The sequence below is a fragment of the Agelaius phoeniceus genome, chromosome 4 (genome assembly GCF_051311805.1).
Source record: "Agelaius phoeniceus isolate bAgePho1 chromosome 4, bAgePho1.hap1, whole genome shotgun sequence".
Lineage (NCBI taxonomy): Eukaryota > Metazoa > Chordata > Aves > Passeriformes > Icteridae > Agelaius > Agelaius phoeniceus.
This window is the reverse complement of record NC_135268.1, coordinates 3,544,394-3,568,545: the sequence shown is the minus strand read 5'-3', so window position 1 is coordinate 3,568,545 and position 24,152 is coordinate 3,544,394. Positions and strand designations below refer to the sequence as shown.

General features: G+C 39.4%; 1 protein-coding gene across 10 annotated transcripts in view; it reads right to left on the bottom strand.

Moving 5' to 3' along the window:
• Positions 1–24,152, bottom strand: part of BLTP1 (bridge-like lipid transfer protein family member 1) — an 87,756-nt gene that overhangs the window by 44,159 nt on the left and 19,445 nt on the right. For all 10 annotated transcript variants that reach the window (XM_077176740.1, XM_054633649.2, XM_054633651.2 and 7 more), the window contains exons 9-31: positions 23,251–23,330; positions 22,691–22,841; positions 20,995–21,151; positions 20,142–20,220; positions 19,761–19,852; positions 18,786–18,903; positions 17,874–18,029; positions 17,373–17,470; positions 16,266–16,444; positions 15,999–16,105; positions 13,752–13,960; positions 11,183–11,410; positions 10,451–10,588; positions 10,020–10,196; positions 8,244–8,372; positions 7,958–8,077; positions 6,073–6,350; positions 5,704–5,954; positions 5,010–5,268; positions 2,517–3,360; positions 1,648–1,718; positions 1,018–1,191; positions 622–742 (exon numbers count right to left, since the gene is read on the bottom strand). In XM_077176740.1, coding sequence (XP_077032855.1) covers positions 622–742; positions 1,018–1,191; positions 1,648–1,718; positions 2,517–3,360; positions 5,010–5,268; positions 5,704–5,954; positions 6,073–6,350; positions 7,958–8,077; positions 8,244–8,372; positions 10,020–10,196; positions 10,451–10,588; positions 11,183–11,410; positions 13,752–13,960; positions 15,999–16,105; positions 16,266–16,444; positions 17,373–17,470; positions 17,874–18,029; positions 18,786–18,903; positions 19,761–19,852; positions 20,142–20,220; positions 20,995–21,151; positions 22,691–22,841; positions 23,251–23,330 — 4,216 coding nt within the window. The remainder of the gene's footprint in view (positions 1–621; positions 743–1,017; positions 1,192–1,647; positions 1,719–2,516; positions 3,361–5,009; positions 5,269–5,703; positions 5,955–6,072; positions 6,351–7,957; positions 8,078–8,243; positions 8,373–10,019; positions 10,197–10,450; positions 10,589–11,182; positions 11,411–13,751; positions 13,961–15,998; positions 16,106–16,265; positions 16,445–17,372; positions 17,471–17,873; positions 18,030–18,785; positions 18,904–19,760; positions 19,853–20,141; positions 20,221–20,994; positions 21,152–22,690; positions 22,842–23,250; positions 23,331–24,152) is intronic.

The window sequence follows — 24,152 nt, the reverse complement described above, 5'->3', positions numbered from 1 at the left end:
CCGTTCTGCAGTAAACTTTAACAACCAGACTTCAGCTCAAGTTTGAATTCTACACACGTAAGGTATATCTGACAACTTAATATCAAACAAGTTATTAGTGTCCACTACACTGTGAAGTCTAAGAAACCATAAAATATAAATATGGTCATTACCATGGACAGAAAGAACACCTAATTCTGTAGAGCTACCACACAATTCTATTTAAGTTAAATTCATTTTTTAAGGTCTCAGATGAACTGCAAAAAAACCCCACAGGCACTTTCAAAGCTCTCCCTAACTACTATAAAATAATAAGCAACATCTCACTGAGATGAATGTAATACTTAAGAATACCAGCTACAGTAATTTCAAAGAACAGAATGTGTGATTTCATCTGATGTCAATTACTCTAGACCATCCAAACCAGAAAAACTTCAATCCTGTAAAAGATTTCAGGACAATGAAAGACAGTATGTAAGAGTTGATTATGAAAATGCATGTAAGTATGCATTCGAAATTAATGTAGCTATCATTTTAGCTTTATATCTGAAAACACTAAATTCAGTTAAAATATTTTGTATGTAAGATACAGAAATGAGCATTCTCTCAAATCTATGTGGATTCCCTTGGTTTTTCCCTCACATTTTCTGAGAAGCTGGTCTTGCTGTTCTGCACAGCATCCCTCAGGACTTTGCAGTGCAGGTCATCCACGATTGCTGCCGGGTGCCGGGAGCTGGCGCAGTGCACCATAGCCTCGATGTACCTGGGAGGGGAACAGACACACAAGAGACCACTCAAACTCCCAGTTTCACCATCAGCCACGTGCAATTAACACTACAGAGGAAAAACAAGCACTGACAGACACAAAGGGCACTTCCCATCGTTCCAGCCACCTCATAGGAAATGCAGAATTACATCTGGTGGGCACCAGGCCCTGCTGTTCCATCAGCCACTCTGTTCAATCCTTTCACCTAAGCCCTTGCTGAACAGAACAGCTGTGATTTTAGACAATTTTTAGTGCCATCAAAATAAAATTACCTATCCAGTGCCTCTGCTACAAGAGGAGTCAGAACTACATCTACAGTTCCTTTTACTTCCACGATGGCAGTTGTGCGTGTCTGAAAGACCGGGTGATCCAAGGTCCATTCCTCTGTTATTGTTTCATCATCTGTGTTCTCTGCAGACTTCTTATCCAAGGGAGTATAAGGTGTGCTAGACAAGTCAAACACACATCAGTGACCAGGCTTTGCAAAAACAAACACAAAAGTGTTGTTGTATCATTTTAACTCTTAATGAAACCCACATAACAGCAAGTCTCTTCTACTGTATATCTTAGAAAATACAAAAATACAATCACCCCTAAATTCAAGTTAAGCTTCTGGCAATGAAATGGACACTCGCATTAGCACCTCCAAATTCATCTAAATGAAATCACCATTCATAATCTTGAAAACGTACATGTGACATAATTTAATGCTAGCACTGGTTACTTTCTGTTTGACCAACAGAAACGACCTGTTCTGAAATAGATCTGGTACTGAAAACTACTGCTGTAAATCAAATTTTGAAAGGGCTAGCAGGAGGCAAAATATTTCACAAGAGTATCATGAAAATCTTACTCTTGAAAGATATTCTAACAACGTAGCATACATGATGTGTTCAACTTACTTAGATGTTGATCCTGTGAGCTGCATGCCTCTGTCCAGTAGTGAATTTGCTGTGAGACCCTGTTTAACAATCTAAGATACAAGTGCAAACAAGATTATTACATTCCTTCCATATATGATAAAAAACCCAACCAAGGGATCTTGAAAAATTCCCCTTAAAACTGTTTTCGTTAAACGAACACTTAGAAACAGATTCTCCAATATAGGATACAGGAACTCCTAGGTTTGCTTTTTAAATTCCTTGAAAAATCAGATTACACTGCTTTTACATAAACATTGATTTATTGCTCCTAAAAAACCCCTTCAAGTACTAATCTACATAAGGTTTGCATCAACACAAACCTTTTCTGCAAAATGATAACAAATTCAGTTCCAGAACTCAATCACCTGTTTTCTATCAAGTCATTTCCATTATTTTTCATACATTTCAGTTCATCTCCTTCCTTAAGCATGTATGCTCAGGTCACTTAAAAAAAAAAATCATTTCCTAAATTTGAGTTGCAATTTAATTTTGAAATAAAGGACTGAGAGCCTGAAGTATACTTGACCAGTATTAAAGGTACTGCTATCACAGTTCTGTATAATGTATTTCAAATAAAACATAAATGTCCTCCAGCTGCATATCATTCAACAGACAGCATTTTTAAGTGCAACAATGATAATTCAGAATATACATCCACAGAATTCTAACTCCTTTTTTTTGCCCACAACCTTCCAGCCACACAGCCCCATGATGTGAAGCTAGAAATTCAAGGTATTCTTTAACTAAAAGCAAAGGAATTTCAAGTTTTTTCTATCTTAGTCACACAACTGGTACTAAGCCATTTTAAGTTATTTTGAATTCTTATTCCTTTCTCTACTCCTCCATACCTTAAAAGTTGGGACAGAGAGCTGCTCAAAGGATGAGGAACTTTCTTCACTTGTTGGCGTGTCAAGGTCCAAAGGGCGATGCAATGAGGACTTGGAAGTTCTTTTGTTGGTTGGATGCTTTACTGACCAGTTGATCACCTGGAACTGTGTCAGGTAATTTTGGTAACATGCCATTACAGGCTGCTGGGAAGTGATTTGCTCCCGTTCCACAGTCTTCTCAGAGTCCAGGACGTACATGTTGTCAGCGTGTTCATCATCTCCTCCCAGAGCTGAAACAAATGAAGCCTGGGAAGGATGAGTCTTAATTGGCAACGTTTTCATATCTTGACTGATTTCTCTGTGGATTGTGCTTGTTAAGGGTCCTTCCACGCTGTGATAAATAGACCCCCTACTGTATTCAGCTTTCTGAGCTTGCTTTTTTCTCTTCTTCCTCCCTGGATAGGTCCCTGGACCTTCATCACTGCTTATTGGCTCAAACTCTTCAGCAGCTGAAAAATAAGCCTCGCTGTCCGCCATGGACATGCTGGAATCCATGGAGCGGTACTGGTGGAAGGAGTTGGAATCGGCTGAGGGCGTGTAGGGGAAGGAGCCAAAGCTCCTCCTCTGCTTTGGGGAGTCCAGGACGTTCTCATCGCTGCGGGACACGTCGCTGCTGAACTGCACTCCCACGGGCACGGGCTGCTTGTCCCCGTAGAAGGCGGCCGTCAGGCTCTTGGTGCTGCCCAGCCGCGCCGAGCACACGGACGCCTGGCGCTTCAGGGGGGACCTCATGGGGGACTGGCCCACAGGCCTCTCCTGGGGGCCAGGGGATGCAGGCCGGCCCTCTGCAGCCTCCACCGTGACACTGGGAGCACAAAGAAACACAACACCTGGTTATTTCTGTACTAACGCTTCTCTTCCTGCACTGTAGCACCTGTCAAATGAATTGGTGATTCTGTGGCTCTCTATTAGCACAGCCATTATTTTCATAATGCTGGTTACATGCTGAACTCTGTCACTTGTCCACGTACATGTCAGGACCCAGAACATCCCCTCTGGCTGTCCAGAGCAGCCAAGACCCCTGCCAGGGGGCTCAGAAGCCCTGGCACAGAGCCCAAAACACCTGTGGGTTTCATTATCACCCGTGGAGCAAATTACCAACCTTAGATGAAGATCAGCAAGCCACAACAGTTTAGGTAGAATAATAGTGAAGTTATCATGGGGTGGAAAAGTAGATTTTGGGGTTTCTGGTATGGGGGTTCAGGAGGCAAGATGGAGGGATCTGGGCATGTCCAGCCTTTCTCCTTCTTGGCCTCCATCTTCTGCTGTGATGTTGGCACTGCCAGATTGGTTTAGAGTAGCAGCTCACTGTCTAACATAGGTGATGGGTATTGGGAAGCAATTGTAAACATTGTACACGTAGTTTTTAGTATAAAGACATAACACCGCCCCGGGGGCAGGCAGAGTGCCTGGAACTGTCCTGCTGGATGGACCTCAGCAGGGCAGGAGAAAAATTTTATAGGTAAGGAACAACAAACAACCTTGAGACCGAGAGCTGAAGAGCTCTGACTCCTTCTTCGAGCTCTGGGCTGGGAAGAGAGACTTTCAACATCTCTTGGGGTCACAGCAACCACCAAAAGACCCCGAGAGTAAGAAATTTGATTTAGCTATTTTTCAAGTGTTCATGGTGCTGCTGAAATGTTTCCTAGTTTGAATGATGATTTGGGGCCCCTAACAGGGGATGGTTACCTAAGCAAGGTAGAAAATCCGGCATGTTACCAGCACTTGTTAAATGTTTGGTTTTACCTTCTCTGTATGTGTTGATCTCTAGCTTATCAGAGTGACCCCAAGAAAATTTTGGAAGTCTCTTTTCCCAGCCCGGCACTTGAAGAAGGAGGCAGGCCTCTTCATTTCTCGGTCTCAAGGTTGTTTATTGTTCCTTACCTATAAAATTTTTCTCCTGCCCTGCCGAGGTCCGTCCAGCAGGACAGTTCCAGGCGCTCTGCCTGCCCCCAGGGCCCTGTTATGTCTTTATACTAACAACTCTATACTAACAATTGTGAACAATGTTCACAATTACTTTCCAATACCCATCACCTATGTTAGACAATGAGCTGCTACTCTAAACCAATCTGGAAGTGCCAACATCACAGCAGAAGATGGAGGCCAAGAAGGAGAAAGGCTGGACATGCCCAGATGCCTCCATCTTGCCTCCTGAACCCCCATACCAGGAACCCCAAAATCTACTTTTCCACCCTGTGATAACTTCACTATCATTCTACCTAAACTGTTGTGGCTTGATGGTCTTCATCTAAGGTTGGTCATTTGCTCCACGGGTCATAATCAAACCCACAGGTGTTTTGGGCTCTGTGCCAGGGCTTCTGAGCCCCCTGGCAGGGATCTTGGCCGCTCTGGACAGCCGGAGGGATGTCCTGGGTTCCCACATCTTACATCTTAAATTTCTTAGAGCATTCAAGAGTCAAATTACATGCCTACCCAGAGAAGACTACTAACCTTCCATGTGCATCTTCCCTTTTTGCACTGGGCAGGAACTCCTTCTGTCCCAGGTGATCCTCAGCAGTGGATGAGGGGCTGTCCTTCTCCCCTGCAAGCAAGGGCAGGGCAGCACTGGAGCTGCTGGTTTCCTCTGAAGAGGAGGAAGAGCTGTGGGAGCGCAGTGGCACTTGGAGGCTCAGGTGTTGTGCTTTCCTTTCCACTTCTATCCCCACAGATCTGCAGTCCCAATCTTTTCTTTTGACACCATTTGCTTTACCTAGGATCAAGGAAGGAAAAGAAAAAGTTTATATCTCATAACATAACTGCAGAGGACTCTTCCCTGCCTACTAACATAAAAACCATTAAATAAAAGCCTTAGTTTTGAAATGCATGAACATACTAGCATGCTCTCCTGACAAAAATTAATAAAATCATGTCAGCAAAACATCAGATTGTCACAGTTGGCTGCTTTCTACATAAGTAGAACAAGTCAAAGATCTCCTTTTTACACAGCATGGAGGTGCATGGTAATATAAAAATCCAGCATATGAAAGCTTGCTCAAGCTCTGCCTGCTCTTAGAAGGGGTCAGGCCACAAGAGCACAAGCATTTGTACTTCATTAATCAGATTCATAAACAGTACAAATAGCAAAACGTTAAGAAATCATACTTTTGGCAAAATAGAGTAAAAACACAGTACAGTGCATTCTTACCATCTAAAATTTTAGGAATCTCCTTAGTGATGATCCATTCTCCTGGCTGCAGTAAAGACTGCCCATAAAACATATCAGATTCTGCACTTGTGCTTGAGAAAGCAGAGCTGCTTGAAGGTGTCAGTTCCTCAAGTTTGAAGAAATCCAGTCCCGTTAAGGTTCCACCAAAGAACCGACAACCACCGAGACAGCCACACTTGTTCTTGCTTCTCTTATTTCTCAAATTATCATCAGGCCACAAAAACCACAACCTACAAAAGGAAGAAGAGCAGAAAGCAAAACAAAACCATGACCATATGCTGAAGCTCAGTGAAAGCAAGATGAACAAGTACCCCTCTCAAATGCACCTCCCTGGAGGACACGGCTCACCTCTTGGTTCGGTTATCGTGCGTTTCCAAGAAATGCCTCTGCACCTCGTGTTTAGAAGGGTGATCTGCAGCTAAAGCAATGTCAGCAGTGATGAGGCCCAGGTTGACAGAGCCAGCTTCCAGCCAGTATGCCCTCCTCAGTATTGGCTGGAGGCCAGTCCTGCAGCTGTTCACCTGCTCCACGTACTGCCTGAGCTGCAGGTCCTGGATGGCGGCGCTGACGCCTTCCCCCACAGACTGGTTGTGCAGGTTGCAGTTTGCAACGCGTATGGCACCCATCTGAAAAAGGATTTAAACAGCAGTCTGACTATTTGTCAGGGAAACAAAGGAAGAGTGGCCTTCAACCAGTCAACACATCCCAAACTACAGCCCAAAAAGATCTCAGTAAAATCCTCTCTGGGGAAGCAGTACTATTTGCAAGTCAGCACACACACAAAAGAAGGCAAGCTTAGAAATTCATCTCAGACACTTTTTACCTAACAAGAAAAAGGAATTACTTAGAAGCATCCTTTTGTAAACAAAACAGAAATCACTTGTCATGAAACTTCAAAAAACTTAAATAATCAACTTTTTTACTGTCATCTAAAATCCAAAAAACTTGAATCTTTCAAACTTTTTTAGTCCTCAACTTGATATAATCTGAAGACATTGGATCAGATTTCCTGCATAGCTTGAGTCCTCTCCAACGTGTCACCACAAAGCACCTGAAATTTCAGATGGAGTTTGCCATCTGAAGTTTGGAGTTGCCAAATCTAAACCAAGAAAAGCTGAACAATAACCCAGCCATAGAAGAGCTACCCACAGGGTTAATATTAAATTATTGTTTCTCATCTCTGTCACAGACTAAAAAGGAAATCTTCTTTAGTTGTTTTTTTTTATTTGAATGAAACACATTCAGGATATAATTTTCTAGAGTGGTTCAGGTTATTAAGCTGCCTTTGAAAATACTGCCATTCATATTTATGCCTACAGACACTGTTAATATTTATGATGGCGCTTTTTAATATTGGATTCAAAAGAATTTGGAGGCTAAAGCATTTTTTTTACTGCCACAGGGCAGCAAGCCATTCAAGTGATGAGATACCACGTCATTAAAAAATGTTTAAAATAATTACCAGTGCCCTTTAGTTAGATTCTTGCTCATAATGTGAAGCCGTGCCCAAAATTTGACTTTTAAGTCTACCATTTAAAACTGCACTTATTAACTAACAGCACAATTAACTACTCAGTTATGTCAGCATGGCAGCTTTCTTCTTTGCTGTTGTTACCATAACTCAACTGTATCTAAACACATATTTTGCTACACCGGGTAAATGATTCCCTTTTTTCCCTGTGCAGTAGGATAACGGAGAAAATATCAGCTCTTCTCTGCACAGCCCTTCTTGAACAAAGGATTCAGTCAGGCAGTGGCACAAACACTTCTCCCTTCTCTACCAAAGATACATCTCAATTCACACAAGAGGACCATGAGTTACCCAGCACTGACTTGTACATGATCCATATCAATCATTTCCATTTGCTGGTTTATTAATTCACAGCAGAAGTTCTTATCAACTCTCAGGTACAAACACTGAGATTTATATTGCCCAGAGTGTTTGAAATTGATTTAGACCAAACCCACAACTTCCATTTTATTTTTGTAATATGTAAGGAGAAATATACTCCTCCTTACATTTGCCAACATAATTAATGGAATTATTAAATAGAAGTCAAATTGATCTACTCCTGGCCAAGCCCATGATGACTTTTTATCACGTAAAGTTTTAGAAATTCTGCTTAATCCATTGCATGCAAGCAAGCCACCAATGCAGGCATATTTGTGCCTTTTGATAGAATATCTCTCTATTAACAAAGTATTTAATTGCTGTCAAGAACACTACTTTTACCTTGATATTGGTGGCACAGCCATGTTCTACCACATAGAGATCTGCTCCATCCATGGCTAAGCGTGTCATGGTGTACTTTAAGTCATCTGATGTTGGGCACGGCCCAGGCACAGAGTTGGTCTGAAGGAAAAGGGAAAAGAAAGAATGAAGGGGAAAAAACCATATAAACATCTATCAGGAGCTTATTTTTGGGCTGAGCCTTTTATTTATGCTCTGGGTGGATTTGTGTAGTGTTCCAGAGAAGCTGTGCATGTCCAGTGAGCAGCAGGGGTGGATGACAAGGTACCTTTGGGTCACAGAAGCGGCGGTCGATGCCGTGCTGACACAGGATGACGGATTTGGGCCTCTCCAGCTCAAACTCCCGGCACACCACGTGGAACACAAAGGTCTGCCCCCATTCCAGAAGGCAGGCAAGCTGGAAGGAAACAACAGCATCCATCAGCACCCACACAAAATGGATTTGTGCTGTTCTATGGGGAACAGAGAACAACCCCAAGGGCTGGGGTGTGAGCAGGAGGCTTCAGCACACCCTCCTGGCTTCAGCACCTTCCTGCTACTCAAGGTTGATTTTTATTCTTGTGTGCACCACAACATGCAAGTCTGAGCTTTCTCATGGAAAAGCACAGTGACACTAAACAATTTCCAAAATTATTTCTTAATAGAAGGCTGCAGCTTTTGCTCTTGCAGTCAGCTGAGAACTTAATTGTAAAGACAGAGCTCCCCCAACTTTATCATGAAGAATAGCTCAAGGTACTTCATTACCATTCATAATTGAAATGTCAGATTTGCTTCTATAAAAGCAGCAAAGTTACATTTAGATAGCACAGGAGGAAACTGGCTCAACAAAACACTGCTGATTCTTGCTAGACCTAGTAATTAGCCTATTGTTGATTTAAGTCTTTTATATAGTTAGCTCTCTCATAAAGGAAGTGATTCATGACTGTCTGTCTCTGTTATGAGAGGGAAATGGGTTTTCTTTGGCTTGCCAAAGGAAAGGGCACTTAAAATCAGCAGTAATTTGAATGGAATTTCATCTAGCTATGACTCTCCTGCACAAAATCTCTCCTCCTCCATTCACTGTAGTCCCTTCACAAATTCCTGCAATACATCACACTATGGAAGGAAAAAAGCCAATGAACCTGAAACAGCAAATTCAAGAGCTGACAACTAAAAAAAAGAAACAAATTGCATACAATTGAGAATGGCTTTATGAAGCAAGAAAATCCTTCATTTGCATTAGGCCTTAAGAAATGTTCTTTAACCTTGGAGTACTTCGAATCAACAAAGTTTAATTTTGAACCATAGAGCAGTGGAGCAAATCCTACAGATCATCAAAATCAGTGGCAGCATTCTGCAAAGTACCACCACAAATGTCTGTCTATGTAGCAAGAAAACATCCATTCTTTAGAGTTACTAAACTTGCTTGTATGCCTTATTTTATTTGCTGCAGAAGTCTCCCAATTAAATATGTGCTTAATCCTAGAAAATACCAATTCTTAGGGGATTAAGAAGATGTAGAAGTGTCTTAAAAAATTAAAAATCATTAAGGCAAATAGTAACTACTAAATAGAACCTATGGACTTTTCTTGTGCCTCAGAATACACTGGCAAAGCAACTCTCCTTTAAAGATCTGGCAGACCACAGCAGAAATAAATCAGAATGATCTGCTTGTTGTAAACTTGGAGTCATTCACCTAGGTGGAAAGACAAATGTAACATAAATGGCCAAATTAAAAGGGGTTAGTGCTAAGACTGACCTAACAAAGTGCAATACCAGGAAAGCAAATTATGTTCCAGTGGGACCAAGGAGCACAATTAATGCAGTGAGCAGCTACTCCTGAGGCATGTCCATACTACACTCCCACAAATCATTTGCCTCCTGCTTTAAAACATCCCTCTGACAATGGCTCATTCGGCATCTGCTGTCCCTTTACAGAAATGATTAGATTTTAAAGTTATAAAGTAAGGCACAGATCACACGCTTTCCAGAAATCCACACTGTGCCTGTTCTAGAAGGAAGAGGGGTAATACTTCAGTACTTCAGATTGGTTTCTGGATGGTACCTGTGGTGCTGTCACTTTGGCTGTGAGGCTTCCAGCCTGCACATCTATCAGCCAGGCATATTCCAAAGTGTCACTTCCCAGGGGCAGCCCTTCTGCAGAAAACATGGCATGGGCACGGAGCTGCAGGCCCGACAGGCTGATGTGACCCTCCCGGAGCACCTCGTCCACTGCAGGGCGCTGCCAAGGACAAGGAGGTGAGAGACAATTCTTGGAAAAGATGCAACACTACTTTAATTTAATCCTGTTTGTTTTACTGACCAAAAAATCTGGACAAAAATAAAGGTTTTTACAAAATACGCATCAGACTTTTCTTACGGCTCACAAGCCTTAATAAAACCTTTGCACAACAAGAAAATTCCTACCAAAAAATAATTCAAATTTAACATCAACACAACTTCCACAATACAGCCACACAAACACTGACTGACTACCTGATAATTGTCATTCAGAAACAGATTCACTGGAGACAATACAAGCTGAAGCATTGTTTCTCTAAACCCTTTCTTCATCTCGAAACACAGCCTCTCCAAGAAAGCTGTAGGGCAGTCTGGACCATCTGGACTGCAATGCTGAAATAAAAGATAAACACATCTGTTTCAGAACCTGAAAGTACATAACATGGTTGAAACTTGACTATCAGCTGCAAACCTGGGAGTAGCAAGTATGAGCATGCTGATTTTCTTCTCAGTGGTTACTCAAGAAGAAGCCTGTGCAACTTCAAAAACCTTTTGAAAATTGCATAAACAGTAATTCAAAAAGATTTGGGTGAACCCAATGTTATATCTGGATTTTTTATTCTGGGGCTCCCTCAGAAGTCGGGAGCATAGAGCAGACTGCACCATTATAAGACAAATTTGCTAATCAGTAGAGAAGTTGTAATGGTCAATCAAAAATAGCACACAAATCAAGTTCTGGGAATAACAAACATATTAGAAAATTATCCAGTTCTGCCTCCCAGATAAGCAAAATAAATCCTGTCTCAAAGTTGTTTAGATAGCCACAGTTGCAGCAGAGAGTATCTACACATTTTGGTATGTATGCATACATTTTGGTAAGCACCACAGCAACTACATGTTCCAGGCAGTTAAATGTGGTTCCAGACTATGAAACTAAAAAAAATAAATCACATGAAGCAAATTCTTTTATCATTATAAAGTACTTACCACTGGCAATCTCCCATGCACTTTGTACAAATTAACAAGCACAGTGATATCCCATGGGCGTAAAGTAAGAGGGTGAACGGGCTTGACTGAAATTTCATTTTCTTTTCTGTCATTTTCCACTCCTACAGCTGTCCAGCCAGAGCTTGAGGATGTTGACAGGGACAAAACAGGGCTTGAAATGACCTCTTCAAAGTCAGTGTACATGTCATCTTCCCCAAAATAATTTTCCTAGGAAAAAGAATTGTTATGATCACATGGAAAACAAATGAAAAATATGCAGGCAATGAATTGAAATACAAAACAAATCTTATGGTTTTAATCCTCCCTAAAATAAGTGGCATAGGTATAACCTACAGCCAAAGGAACACATAATTTTATTTTATGAAAACTGGATAGCTTAAATGTGCAAATTTAGGCATTGTGCTCTGCAGAAAATGATGGCAGCTCCGTGGTTCTCACAGTAGTGGTATTTGAGATAACATGCAACACAAGGAACTGAAATATTATAAGTGACACTTTTAAATAGATTTTGTGCTTTTAAAGATAGATAACAGAGTAAGAACACAAGACACATCCTGCAGGAAGTCACTCTCCTCCAACTTTCTGAACCTTTTTTTCAGCAGGCTTAAAAGTCTTAACCATGCTTCTAAAATATTAGGTTATAAACATTTCTTGCTTGGGTCTAAAAGCCACCTTGTGTCTAAGCAAATCCTCTTCAATTATCTAAGGCCAAAGGAACACTGCCAAATTCTACTGGGAAACAGAGAATCCATCAGGTTTCTGGCAATCTATCACATCTTCTCCCTTAAAAGAAAAGCTAAACTCTCAAGAATTTTCTTGCAGTGATTTTTAATAAGGCAGATCCAGCAGAGGGTGGTAGGTGCTCCAGTAACTCACTCCTGACAACTCCTGCTGTGAATCATTCATTTCCAGACAGAAAAGCCTTAGCAGGGTGTGCTACACCAAAAAACTAGCTCCCAAAATTAGAAGGCTTAACAAAGCTGCATGGACAATGTGTGTGCAGGAATCTCTACGCCATGTATAAAAAAAAGATCAATGAAAACAAACCAAAAACAACCACAAGTCAGGAAAACAAACATTAAAAAAAACCCTCCTAGAAATCTTTCAAAATATGGTCCCAGCACAGCTGGACTAAAAGTTCTAAACAGAGTCACAAAAATGCTAAAAACAGCAATAAATGCACAGTTTCATAAACAAGCTATTAATCAAAAATTTCTCTTGAGAATTAGACTAGAAAAGCTAAATTTCACGTGAGAAATCTGCACCTAAAAATGAAATCATTACAGAATCAGGGATCTAATGTAGCCCTGTTTGCATTTATCTCCAGAGGCAAAAAGCACTGAAATGGTGCTGCTTTGCTTGAAAAGCCAGAATCCCCCATGAATTTATAGGCTTCAAAAAGAGGGTTCAATAAACAATTCAAACATGGCTTCCTTTGCTCTGTACCAGGAGAAATCAAGTCTTCAAGATGCAGTACTGGCCTAATTTTAATCCTATTTATTTTATCGACAACATGAAAAAATAATGAGCATATTTGCAAGTCCTATACTCTACAAAAGAGTATTTTCTGCTATTCCTTGCTTATATGCTGTATTTTATTGAAATTAATGACAATTACTGTTCCAGTGAGTCCTTATATTGATGACCTGTCTCAAAATTCCTCAACCTCTGCTCCAGCCTCCAGAAGCATTACCTTAGCCTACATCTGGACAGGTTGAAACCCATGTTCAGAGAAAAACAAAGCAGCAAAAACCCACCAAAAAAAGAAACCCCAAAACCACACACACACAAAAAAACCAACCACAAAAATCAACCATTTTGCTGTTAGTTAAACAGAATTGACACATTCAACTGCCTTGGCTTTTGTCACCACAAGGGAGGGTGAGGGAGATGGGAAGGAATTAAACTTAGACACCCTAAAAAAATCAGTCATGGAAGAGAAGACAGCAAAAAAAAACAAACACACATTCTAAAGCATAATAGATTAATGTCAAGAAAAGGATGCATAATCCTTCTCAAATATTTACTGAAGAAGCTTTTTAAATTAAGCTTATTCCCCAGTCCCTTCCACGATCCTAACTCCAGAAATGTCATGGAGTCTAGCTAAGAAAAACAACACACTGCAGAACTTAAAATGCACCAAAAACATGGCTTCTGGTATAACTCTGCATAAAAATTGGAGTTTAGATAAACTCTAGTCATAATCATGGAATAGTGTTTTATTTTACTAGTGGAAAATTGAAAGAAGAAATTTTTTGCACATGTTCAGAACATGCAGTATTTCTTGAAGGACAAAATTATGCTGATATGGGTGTCTGTGTGTGTGTACATATATATGTTTGTAAGAAGTCTTCTCACAAGCCTGTGACAGTAAAATTCATCCCAGCTATACCAGATCACCAGAGCAATTCTAAACTAGAGCCTACCAAAAGTTTGCATCCAAATTCACATATGCTTCCCAATTTGAATTTGCCATTTTAAAAGTCATTATTTCCCCTTCCTACAAGTGGCCCCCCATACATTTTGCAAGTTGTGCTCCTCTGCCTACCTTTATGGAGAGAAAGGCTTTGAGCAAGGGTCCATACAGGGTTATCTGGGAATCTGGGGAGAGTTCCAGCTCCACGTGGAGCTTATCCGGGGGCAGCTCCGAGGGGTCGAGGGGAAGGCGGCTGGAAGCTGTGGGAGATGAAATCACGCTGTCGCTGGTTTTCTGGGATGGCCTCAGCACAGACAACATGGTTTCTTCCATTTCTGACACTTGGAAGCACAAGAAGAATAGAAAACAGATTTTGATTACAACTTAGGCTTCTGTTGGACAAAGTTCAGCCAACAGGAATTGGATTAAATACACAACTCTTAGCACCTGAATTGTATAATTACATTAGCATGTCTATGCTACAGATCTAGTTTTTCATCTCTAGTAACTATGGGAAGACAAGAAAATAGAGAATATTTTAGTCAATGTTAATTATGCAAGAGAAAAACAATCCCTGAAGTTTTGAAAAAAAAGTATTCAGTGTATTTAGCTTGCTTTTGAAGTTAAACAGAGACATGCTTTCATTTCAGCAGAGCAGATTTCCCACAACCACACAGCTACTGCAGGATAAACAAGAGAGAATAAACATGCAAAGTGCAAAGTTGTACTAAAAATCTGTTCTCAACTAGTAGCTCTGCAGGCCAAAATTTTGGCTCCAACAACTCACTTACTCTACTCACAAAACAGTTTGGAAATTCAAATCCTATTTCCTACCCCTTCTTTCTAGTTGGAATTAGGAACAAGAGCCCAAAAACTGTCTTAAGAGAGGAAAGGCAATGAGAATGTCATGAGTAACTGCAAGTATTTTGGGGATGTGAATTGATTGCTGAGGAGTAGAGAACTCCATGGGAAAACCATCAAAAATTGATGCTCCAGCTGGAGGAAGATTTCAGGTGCCAGTTTAACGGGAAGAACTGGCACATACAGAACTATGTATGTTTCTGCAGGCAGAAACCTCCAAGGCCTGAACTCCCCATTATTGTCTACAGTGCCTGCTCAGTGCTTGCACCATCTTATGAGTTATGCATCAGCCAAATGCTGCAGTGAGATGACCACTTTTTATGGAAACTACGTCTTTTGTAATGCAACATATTTCTCAGAGTTTGATGGACTGACTCAAAATAGAATAGAGATGTTGCTACTGCAAGCAGATTCCAGAGAATCTGCTTCCAGAGAATCTGCAGAGTAGGAGTGAGGTGGACTGCTGAACTAACCACTGGAGGACTCTGCAGATGAATTACCTGCCTATGTACAAACTTGCAAATGCAGGTTTCAATTGCTACAAACACGAGGAAATGTTCTCAGAATGTGAGGAATGCACATTTGACCCAAGCTGAGCACTTAATGAGCATCTGCAAAATCCATCTCACCTTTTCTGCTTCATCCTCACAAATTAGAGTTCTTTTAGATGTCAACTGTTGGAACTCAAACCCTAAAAATGCCATCCAGCATGCCTTCTAACAGCTTTCAAACGTGGCCCTTTCAAATTAGCCCTCATTATTCTTTGACCATCACTCCTCCATCAGTTCTGCTTCTACAATCTCAGCCTGAGTTTTTGTAACCCCATCACTTCCTGCATACCTCCCTCTGCATTTAAATGAACCTACTTGAATCTCTGTGTTTATAACATTTTTTGCAAGCACATTCTCATAGGGTATTTGTTATCTAGAAATATTTAGACAGTTAAAATAAATTCTTAGACATTAGAATCTGACTGACCAGTCTAATACTCGTTTCTGATGGTTCACTTGAACAGTGAACAATGAAATCACAGTTTGATATCCATAAAGGGAAGACACTATTATTACATCTCATATACAATGAATTTAAACAGTTGGAATAATAAAATGAGATTGCAACATCCAAAAGTCAAAAACACTTAGAAATCCTAAGGGACATGGCCAAAAATATTGTACTTCCTATTTAATATGCTGATGTTTAATATACCAAGTGATATTTTATCTTGTGCAACAACCCATTTAAGAGATCCACTTTGTTAAGGACAAGGAGAAGTGAACTGCAGACAGTATCCTCTTTTTTTACACAAGGAACTGGGACACATCCTGAAATGTAGCAGCATGGAATCCTGTCAGGTTTTAAATCAATCCCAGTGCATTCTAATGATCAAAAAATTCCCCTGAGACATAAAACAGCAATTCAGTTCCAAGTTCATCTCTGCAGATGGAAGCAGTGTGATCCAAAGTCCCAGCAGCTTCCCAAATGAAGCAATGCTAACAAGGAAAAGGTAGTGACACTTACAGGATTGCTTTAACTGCTCATCTGCCTTCTGAGGATAAATTGGGTGCCAGGAGTAGTCAATTGTAAACACAACACTTGGGACTGTCCAGCATTCGACCCATCCAGCCCTTTCAAAAGGAAACAGCATCCTTTTATTTCAAGCACAATACTTCTTTTCAGTATCTTTAAAGCAACCTCAAAAGTTGATGAATCACAAAAAAAAAAAAAAATAAGTAAGAAGAATCAACATAAAGATACCAATATACATAAATATCTCAATAAACTCACTCTTCTTGAGTAATGTTCCTCCATTTGGGTTTGCCCGTTTTCTGACCACTTTGACATTCCGCTGACATACAAGACTCAGGGCTTATTTTATTGGGCTGACAATCCTTTACCAGCATAAAAAGGGAATATTTACTAGGATGGCAATCAGGCAGATACAAATGAAGATCAACATCTTCTCCCTAAAAGTCAAACATCAGCAACAGGAGAGTTAATTGACATTGACCTTATGCACAATGCTCAAGCCATCTTCATGTTCCTGTGTGCCATCATCTTGATTTTACATAAAGGCATCATTAGACAGGAAATCTGTTTTCCAGCAAGATTTAGTGCAATCTCAAGAGCTCCACAGTTCTGAATGCTTACAATTCCAATAACTTTCACATCACTAGAGCAATCTATAAAACACTGGACAACTTTTAGTGATCCCTGTTCTTCTACTGCAGAAATTGAATACTGCAGAAATTAAATTACTAAAACAAGCTTACTCCACATCTCAACTAAATCACACTTGAAACAGAATGAAATCCATAAAACATTGATTTCTTTGCTATAAAATTATACCAAATTAGCAACATCACCATCAACTAGTTCTTTATTTTTAGCAGCAGTAGACAGCTTCTATTTTAAGGAAGACAAAAAATACAGTAATTCAAAGAATTATCTGCATCTGTGAAAAACACTTTGTGATCATTATTTATGCTACAGAACCTCTTAAAAATCTGGAAGATGGCTTTTCAAAATGGTTTGGGGGTAGCCAGTACATTTGAACACACATTAGATTTTCATATTTCATAAATAAAGGGGAACAGAATTCCAGGTGATAAAACACATACACAGACACACACTCTAACTAGATATAATAAATATACATACTAACTATGTATATTTATCTATGTATGAAGCACACACATTTGTATTTTTCAGAAATAATTTCCTTTTTGTGCATATACGTCTATATAAATTAAAACAGCCTATGATTAAATCTTTCACACTAGCAAACTGAAACCATTTACCTCTGGGTTGCTTCAAGAAAAATTCTATGAACTGAAAGTGAAAAAGACTATTTTTCTTTCAGGAAAGAGTCTCACATTTACGAGATGTCCTTACCCTCAAGGAGAATCTAGTATTGCATGTGGTTGGAACAAAGTCAGTGAAAGGCAGAGAAAAAACAATGTTCAGGGTTTCTCCACAAGCTGCTAGATAAACTGGGAGGGAAAAGGAAAACCAAGCAATTTGTCAGAATTAATCCATATTTGGTTCTTAGACAAAATATCAAACATAAGGTAGTAATAATTAAAATATATTAAAGAACTCAGAATATTACCATTTAACTACACTGTACTTGGAGTCATAAATTATTGTAATGAATTATTTTGAAAGTATTTATTACCTACATCTTGTTCCTCCTAGAAAGACATTGTACTTAGCACAAGGAAATTGCAGGAAAACAATAAAAATAACTATAATAGCTTGGTGCTTTTTTTACCCACCAGGTTTTGGGTGTAATTCTAGTACTTTATCTCTTTATACATTTGTATACACTGTATTTTGTTGATGATTTTTTGTTATATATGCTACTTCTTCCAAATCCAAAAAAAGTGATCTCACCATTCTCCTGTTGTTTGGTGGAGCAGTCAATCCAGTTGTGCTGATTTGCTGCCCAGATCATTTCAAACTGATGGAACATGACTTTGAAGTTCCACATATATGGAACAAATGAAAAAATGTCAGGTGCGCTGTCACTGGACCAGTCTTGGATCAGATCTAGACCCACACCAAGCAATAAAAGGTGAGTTAGTGGCCATCAGGTGAGTGATTCCTTAGCATTTTTGTGTTGGAAAAGCTGATTTTTGCCCTGATCACAGCAGCAGGTTGCCCTGGGCACTGTGGTACTACCCAGACAATGGCTCTGGCCTCACTCAGGGGATAACTTTATTAGCATGGCACCAAGCCTGCACTAATTAAACCTTCCTCCCAGCAGGGCTAATTCACACCACAGTGATGGGGCTGTATTCTTGCCATTGCTGCAGCTGGAGCTCCCAGCAACAGTTGGGTGGTGCTGTTCCACCTTGCATTGCCTGCCTCCTCACAGCCAGAAGCCTGAGGAGCAAATTACTTCTCCTCATCATCTGTCAGCCATAGGGACACAATCCAAAGCCCAAGTAGTTGAAAATGAGCCAAGCAAAGAGAGATATCAGGAGAAATCAACATCATGGGTGACAAATTAAGCAAATCAGTAGCTGTGATAAGAGTTCTAGTAAGAACTAAATTTCCCATCACTTAACTGCAAATCAAATTTATTTAGACATTAGAAAATTCAATTATTTGTGCTTCTACTCAAATGTAAGAATACCATGCAGTTGGACATTCTATAGGCATCAGGAACTGTGTCCTCAGAAACAATTTGTTACCTTAAAAACATGAAATTAGAGAACCTGACCTTGCACAACTCAGCAAAATTTGAAAACAAATCCCAAAGAGAGAATATTTGACATGTAACCTATTTAGCAAAGAGGTTACCTGTAAAGAAGCTCTTCTGAGCAAAGATGAAATGATAGGTTGCTTTATAGACCTCCAGCTCACACTGCCATGTCTGAGGCATGTTCCATATCCGGGGATAGCTGGCATTGATATGGAACTGTGGGCAAGAAATGAAAGCATCAGGATTACCTGCAAAGATGACAAAGCCTGACCCTGTCTCTCAGCAGTTTTCACATATGTACCCTGCTGAATAATTAAAACTGTTTTCCTGCTGGGATGAACAGAAGGTACTTCCAGTTCCTTAATAATTTAATCTCTGTCCCTCCTTCTGTGTTTGAAGGTCAAGTGTTAGTGTATTCATTTATTTGGGAAGGTATAGATGAGTTTCACATACATCTGCTGCTGTAGATGTACAAAGCAATTTGAAATGCAAGGTTTTCATCAAAATCATCACTTTTCACAATACACCAAAAGAAAATGCCCCAGAAGAGACTTTTTCAACCACTGATATATTGTTCATATTCATAAAAATATCACTTGAATAACATAATTTAAAAACCAATAAGGAGGGTAATCTACACAACTACAACACTGCAGAAATCAAATATTAGGCAAACAAAAGAGTAATGGAGTATTAAACATGTCTCAAGAAGTTCAAGCACACTTGAGTGCTTTTAAGTACTTGTGCATACACATCCTTTAGCAGAACTAGTGAGCATAATCATTAATTAAGGCAAAGCCTGCATGGACACATGGCTACATAATAAATGAGGCAACATTTGTAAATAGGTAATTTATACACCAAGGTAGTGCTTTTTAAGTCACTAAAGATTACACACAGGCACAACTGTGCCAGTACATATAAATTCCTTACATATTTAGGTCCTGCAAAATACAGTAAAAAGGCACTTGCCTGCATTAAGAAACTAAAGACTGCTCCACAGAAAAGTCAGTATGTTCTTTATTAAAAATCCCCTAGAGACTGAAGCTTTGCACTTATTAATGTACACTTACAGCCAGCATTTCTGCTTCCAAGAGAGTCCTGTACTGCATGCTGCTGGTGGCATCCACGTGGAGGAGCTGCCCTTTAATTGTAGGTGAATAGCCTGGCAAACAAAAGTCATCAAATTATCCTTCAGACACAAGAGTTAGATCAATATTTAAACAAGTTTTAGCAGTGATTTCAGCAGTCCACTACCAAGAAGTACCCTGAGGGATATTTGCCTTAATATCTTGCAGTGAACTGTACAAGGAAGTTTTTTTGTTCCTTTCCTTAAGAATACACATCTCAAGATGAAAAAGGAAAAACACTAAAAGACATTGACAGACACAGGAATTAAGATAACTGTTCAGGAAAAACAGTAGGGAAACAGATCTGGCTTAGCCTTAACTCACCATTTTCACCCACTGTCATGGGAATATTTATTTCCAAATAGGATCCTGCACCAACATTTACATGTACAGCGTTGGTTTCCTGCAGTGCAAGGAAGCAAAACAGTCCAAATGTGATTTCTAGGTTTATCTATGCCTCTGGCTGCCATTATCCACACCTGGTGATTAAAGTCTTGGTTGCCTTCAGAAAAACCACTAATGAATTATCAATACATATTGGTACAAAATAACCTATCTTTTTTAGGTTTAATGATAATAAAATACCTTTTTTAGGTTCAATAAATGCTAACTGAAGCCCAGTCACAGAAACAGCATAAAATCCTCTGACCCAAGGTCTGGGAGAACAGACTAATGCACATGTCTGACACTACAACTCTAACCCATTCAGTCCCCCCACAAAAGAACAAAACAGGGGTACAACAAAGTGATGCTGTACCCCACGTAGAAGAGCAGCAACAAGGAGAAGAAAATTCCCATCTCCTAAACATACAAGTTTTGTTCCCTCATTGTCATCTGGTCATACAGAAGTATCAGAAAAAATTGGTTTTTCTATCTATCATGGTGAGCTTCATTAGAATTTAAGATTGCCCAGGACATGCCCAGATCATGAAGCCCCAAGACTGCAGGAGCTGGCATGGCTTAAGATGTACCTTTAAAGCTTAAAAGAGACTTAAAATAACACCTCTAATAATACATTTCTCTTTGAAAAGTTTGCTCATAATTATAAAAAACTAAGATAAAAATCACCCACAGCTCTGTAATATACACCTGAGACAAGTAAAACTGTGCACAACCAAAAAGCACAGTGCAACCACAGCAGAAAAAGTTAATTTCTTGATAAGGTTTCACTATTTACCCTGTTCTTGGTGAAAAGCAAATCAATGGTGGCATCTGCAATGATATTCATTCTCAGCTCAAAAGCAAGGATCTGCCTTGGTTTCCCAGGCTGAGCAATTTCTGAGACTTTCATAACTTGGTAGTCTGGTGGGAAGAAAAACTTCCACAAGCAATCCCTAGTGGAGAAAAAGAAAAAAAAAAAGTTGTTTTTTGTTCCCAGAGGAAATACACATGTGTATTTGTGCATCTACTTGGTTCATTTAACTATCTTCCTCTTCGCTGAGTCCTTTAACAACCAGTGGATGTGATAAGGAAGAATGTTTGTTGAATATCTTCATCATAGGAGCCTTCCAACTCATTACTGAAATCTCCAAAAGTGTCAATGGCAAGAAGTTTAAATTCATAGATTTTGTCTGCAAGTTAATTATTCAGAAGGCAAATAAACCATGTTTTTCTTTTTATTTCTAATAATTGGTTTATAAAATCTGTTGCAAAAGCATAGTAGCAAGTCATCTATTTACTCTTCAGTTTGTGCATAAATAATTGATGTAAGCCCAGAAATGAAGAAAACACAAAACTTAAGACCTCAGAATGGAAGCCACATTTCTACAGATTTTTAGCTGAATGTGCCATGAAATACTTGACAGCAAAGGCAGAGTGATGAAGCACAGACAGCAGAGCTTACATAGGTCTCAAGGGGGTGGAATTTCTTCCTGCACCCAGCACCTGGCTGTTGTAGCAGCTTAAAAGCTCCCAAACTTCCAGGACCCATCCACAGCAAGATGCAGAAGTGTTCCTAGTATGTATCTAGGAACTCTATGCACTCTGCACTAAACTGCTTTCTACTGAGCCAGTTAAGATTATAAAAAGCATTCCATTATAGGGCAAGCTTTCTTTGGAGTATTAAAAGTATCATTAATGATTCACTGACCTCATATTTCTAGCAAAAGGCTCTAGAAAGCGACATTTTCTCTTAAATGCACTATCATATCTAATGACTACTCTTTGGGCTGCCATCCTCACACTCCTGAGAGACAGGAAATCATAACAGTTTCACAGGAGAATTAGTGAAGGCCAAGTACCAGCCTGTAATTAACAGGGGAAAAGAGGGAAAGCACTGATTATGTCACTTTTGCTTAATAGTCCTTCACTCTCTAAACAATCCTATTGTCCTCACCAGAAATGCTCATGTGCAAAGCATCCAGGGCCAAGTGAAGAACAATAGAACTCTAGGCTAATATTTTGTATTAAAATAGCTAGATAATAAATACTTTGGAGATAACATCAAGCAGCTGATTATGCTAAGCAAGGATAAATTATTCCTCCCTCATTATTTTCATAGCCAGATTTCTGCTTCCCTAAAATTTCCTCATCAATATGCAGTTTATTCCCATATTAGCTAACAGGAGCTTGATAAATCTAAAGATGACCAATTAACAAGTTAAACCTTTTACTCAATAAACAGTAAAAGTACTTGGCTTACAAAAAGGGAATATAATCTATTAATTTAATAATGAGAGTAATCCTAACTTTGGAAGGCCAACAAGATAAACACCAATGAATTCACTGATCTTAAACCATTGTGGCAGGACTCTTCTTTCAGACTTGGTCTACCCTAAAACACACAAATTCTGAGCAATCACACAATGGAAACTTGAGAAAGCTTTCTCAGTAACACTGGATATTCAGATGAAAGTTGTAAATCATGGTCATACCTCTGTCTATCAGCCCAAGGCCCATAGTTGAAGTCTGTCCCTTTTCCACACACAATGTCCAAACCCCAGCATGGTGGCAGGTCCTGTAATTTGCTGTCTTCATTGCTGGCTTCTCCATCATTACTCTCCTCTGTCTCCTCTGGTACAAGGCCTGAATTACATAAAATATTAAACACTTTATTAAAGGAAGCTGCTTCAAATTAGCAAGAGAAATGTTTGCTTAAGCACAAGACAATTCAAGTGTCCTCATGTCAGTTTTATTTGAGAGCACTACAGTATGTAAATATCAAGACACAATTCAAGGCAGACTTCCAGTGGAAGGCCAAGAAATATGATCAAAAAAGATCCAAAATTGCCACCTATCCTACACCTGTACACTCCATTACCCAATGTGTTGCCTTTGTTCAAGACTCAGGCAATACTTCAAGGGCAGTCAGAACAAAAGCATATTTATGGTACTTCTATTGCTCCAAAACATGGCATTAGCTCTCTTAGCATATAGATTTTCCACCTTAAAAAAAAAAAAAAAACAAACTATCTTTGTATTTAACAGCTTGTACCTGGTTCATCCATATAGTAATAGATATCAACATCATTGGACTGCATTACAACAAAACCTTCACCCATCAGCCTTGGGGGTCTGCAAGGAAAGAGTGAAAAGATGAAGAGCAGAAATCCACATGCCAAGATTGATCTTTATGAATTCAAGTAAATTTAAATGTAACATATTAACCATAATGGATTTGCATAATGATTTGAGAAAAAACCAAACCCTTGATCATAATGTTGCTATTATTATTATTATTATAGTAACTATTACATTAAATAAGTGTCTACTTAACTCAAGCATGAAAGTACCAGGTTCTTCTCCACGAAGGTATTTCTCAGATATTCTCAACCACAAGTAACTACTGAAGTTGTACTTTCAGTGTTTCTTTCAGTCAAGAGTTCCTTTCTCCTTGTCCTATATTGTTCTTTCACCTGCTAATTGTTTTCTTACTAAAATAGCCTTCTACACCAAAGGGACAAGACTTTCAGTAATTAGACCATTAGTTAATAAAAAAAAGAAGAAAAAAATCTGTTTTGCCTCAATAACACTTGCCTCAATATTAAAGGATCTAAGTGATAAAACTAAGAGATGAAACACATCTCTAACACTATTATATTGGTATATTACAATCCCTTTCCCACATTAATTTACATATTAATAATTTTGGTTTTACTGCAAAAGACACTATTGAAGCTTCTCAGCCACTTGCACAAACTGTCATTTCTTGCCAAAAAAAGACAATTCCTATGACTGTGTAAGAGTGTGACCTGTTAGGGCACATACCCCATTTTACCACAGCTCATTTTCTAAGGCAGGAAACCTTGGAAAACATGGAAGACAGCAGAGAGAGAAATCATGTAGTGCCAGAAACTCCTCAAAAGCAACAGAGCAGGAACCTTGAAACTAAGTTTA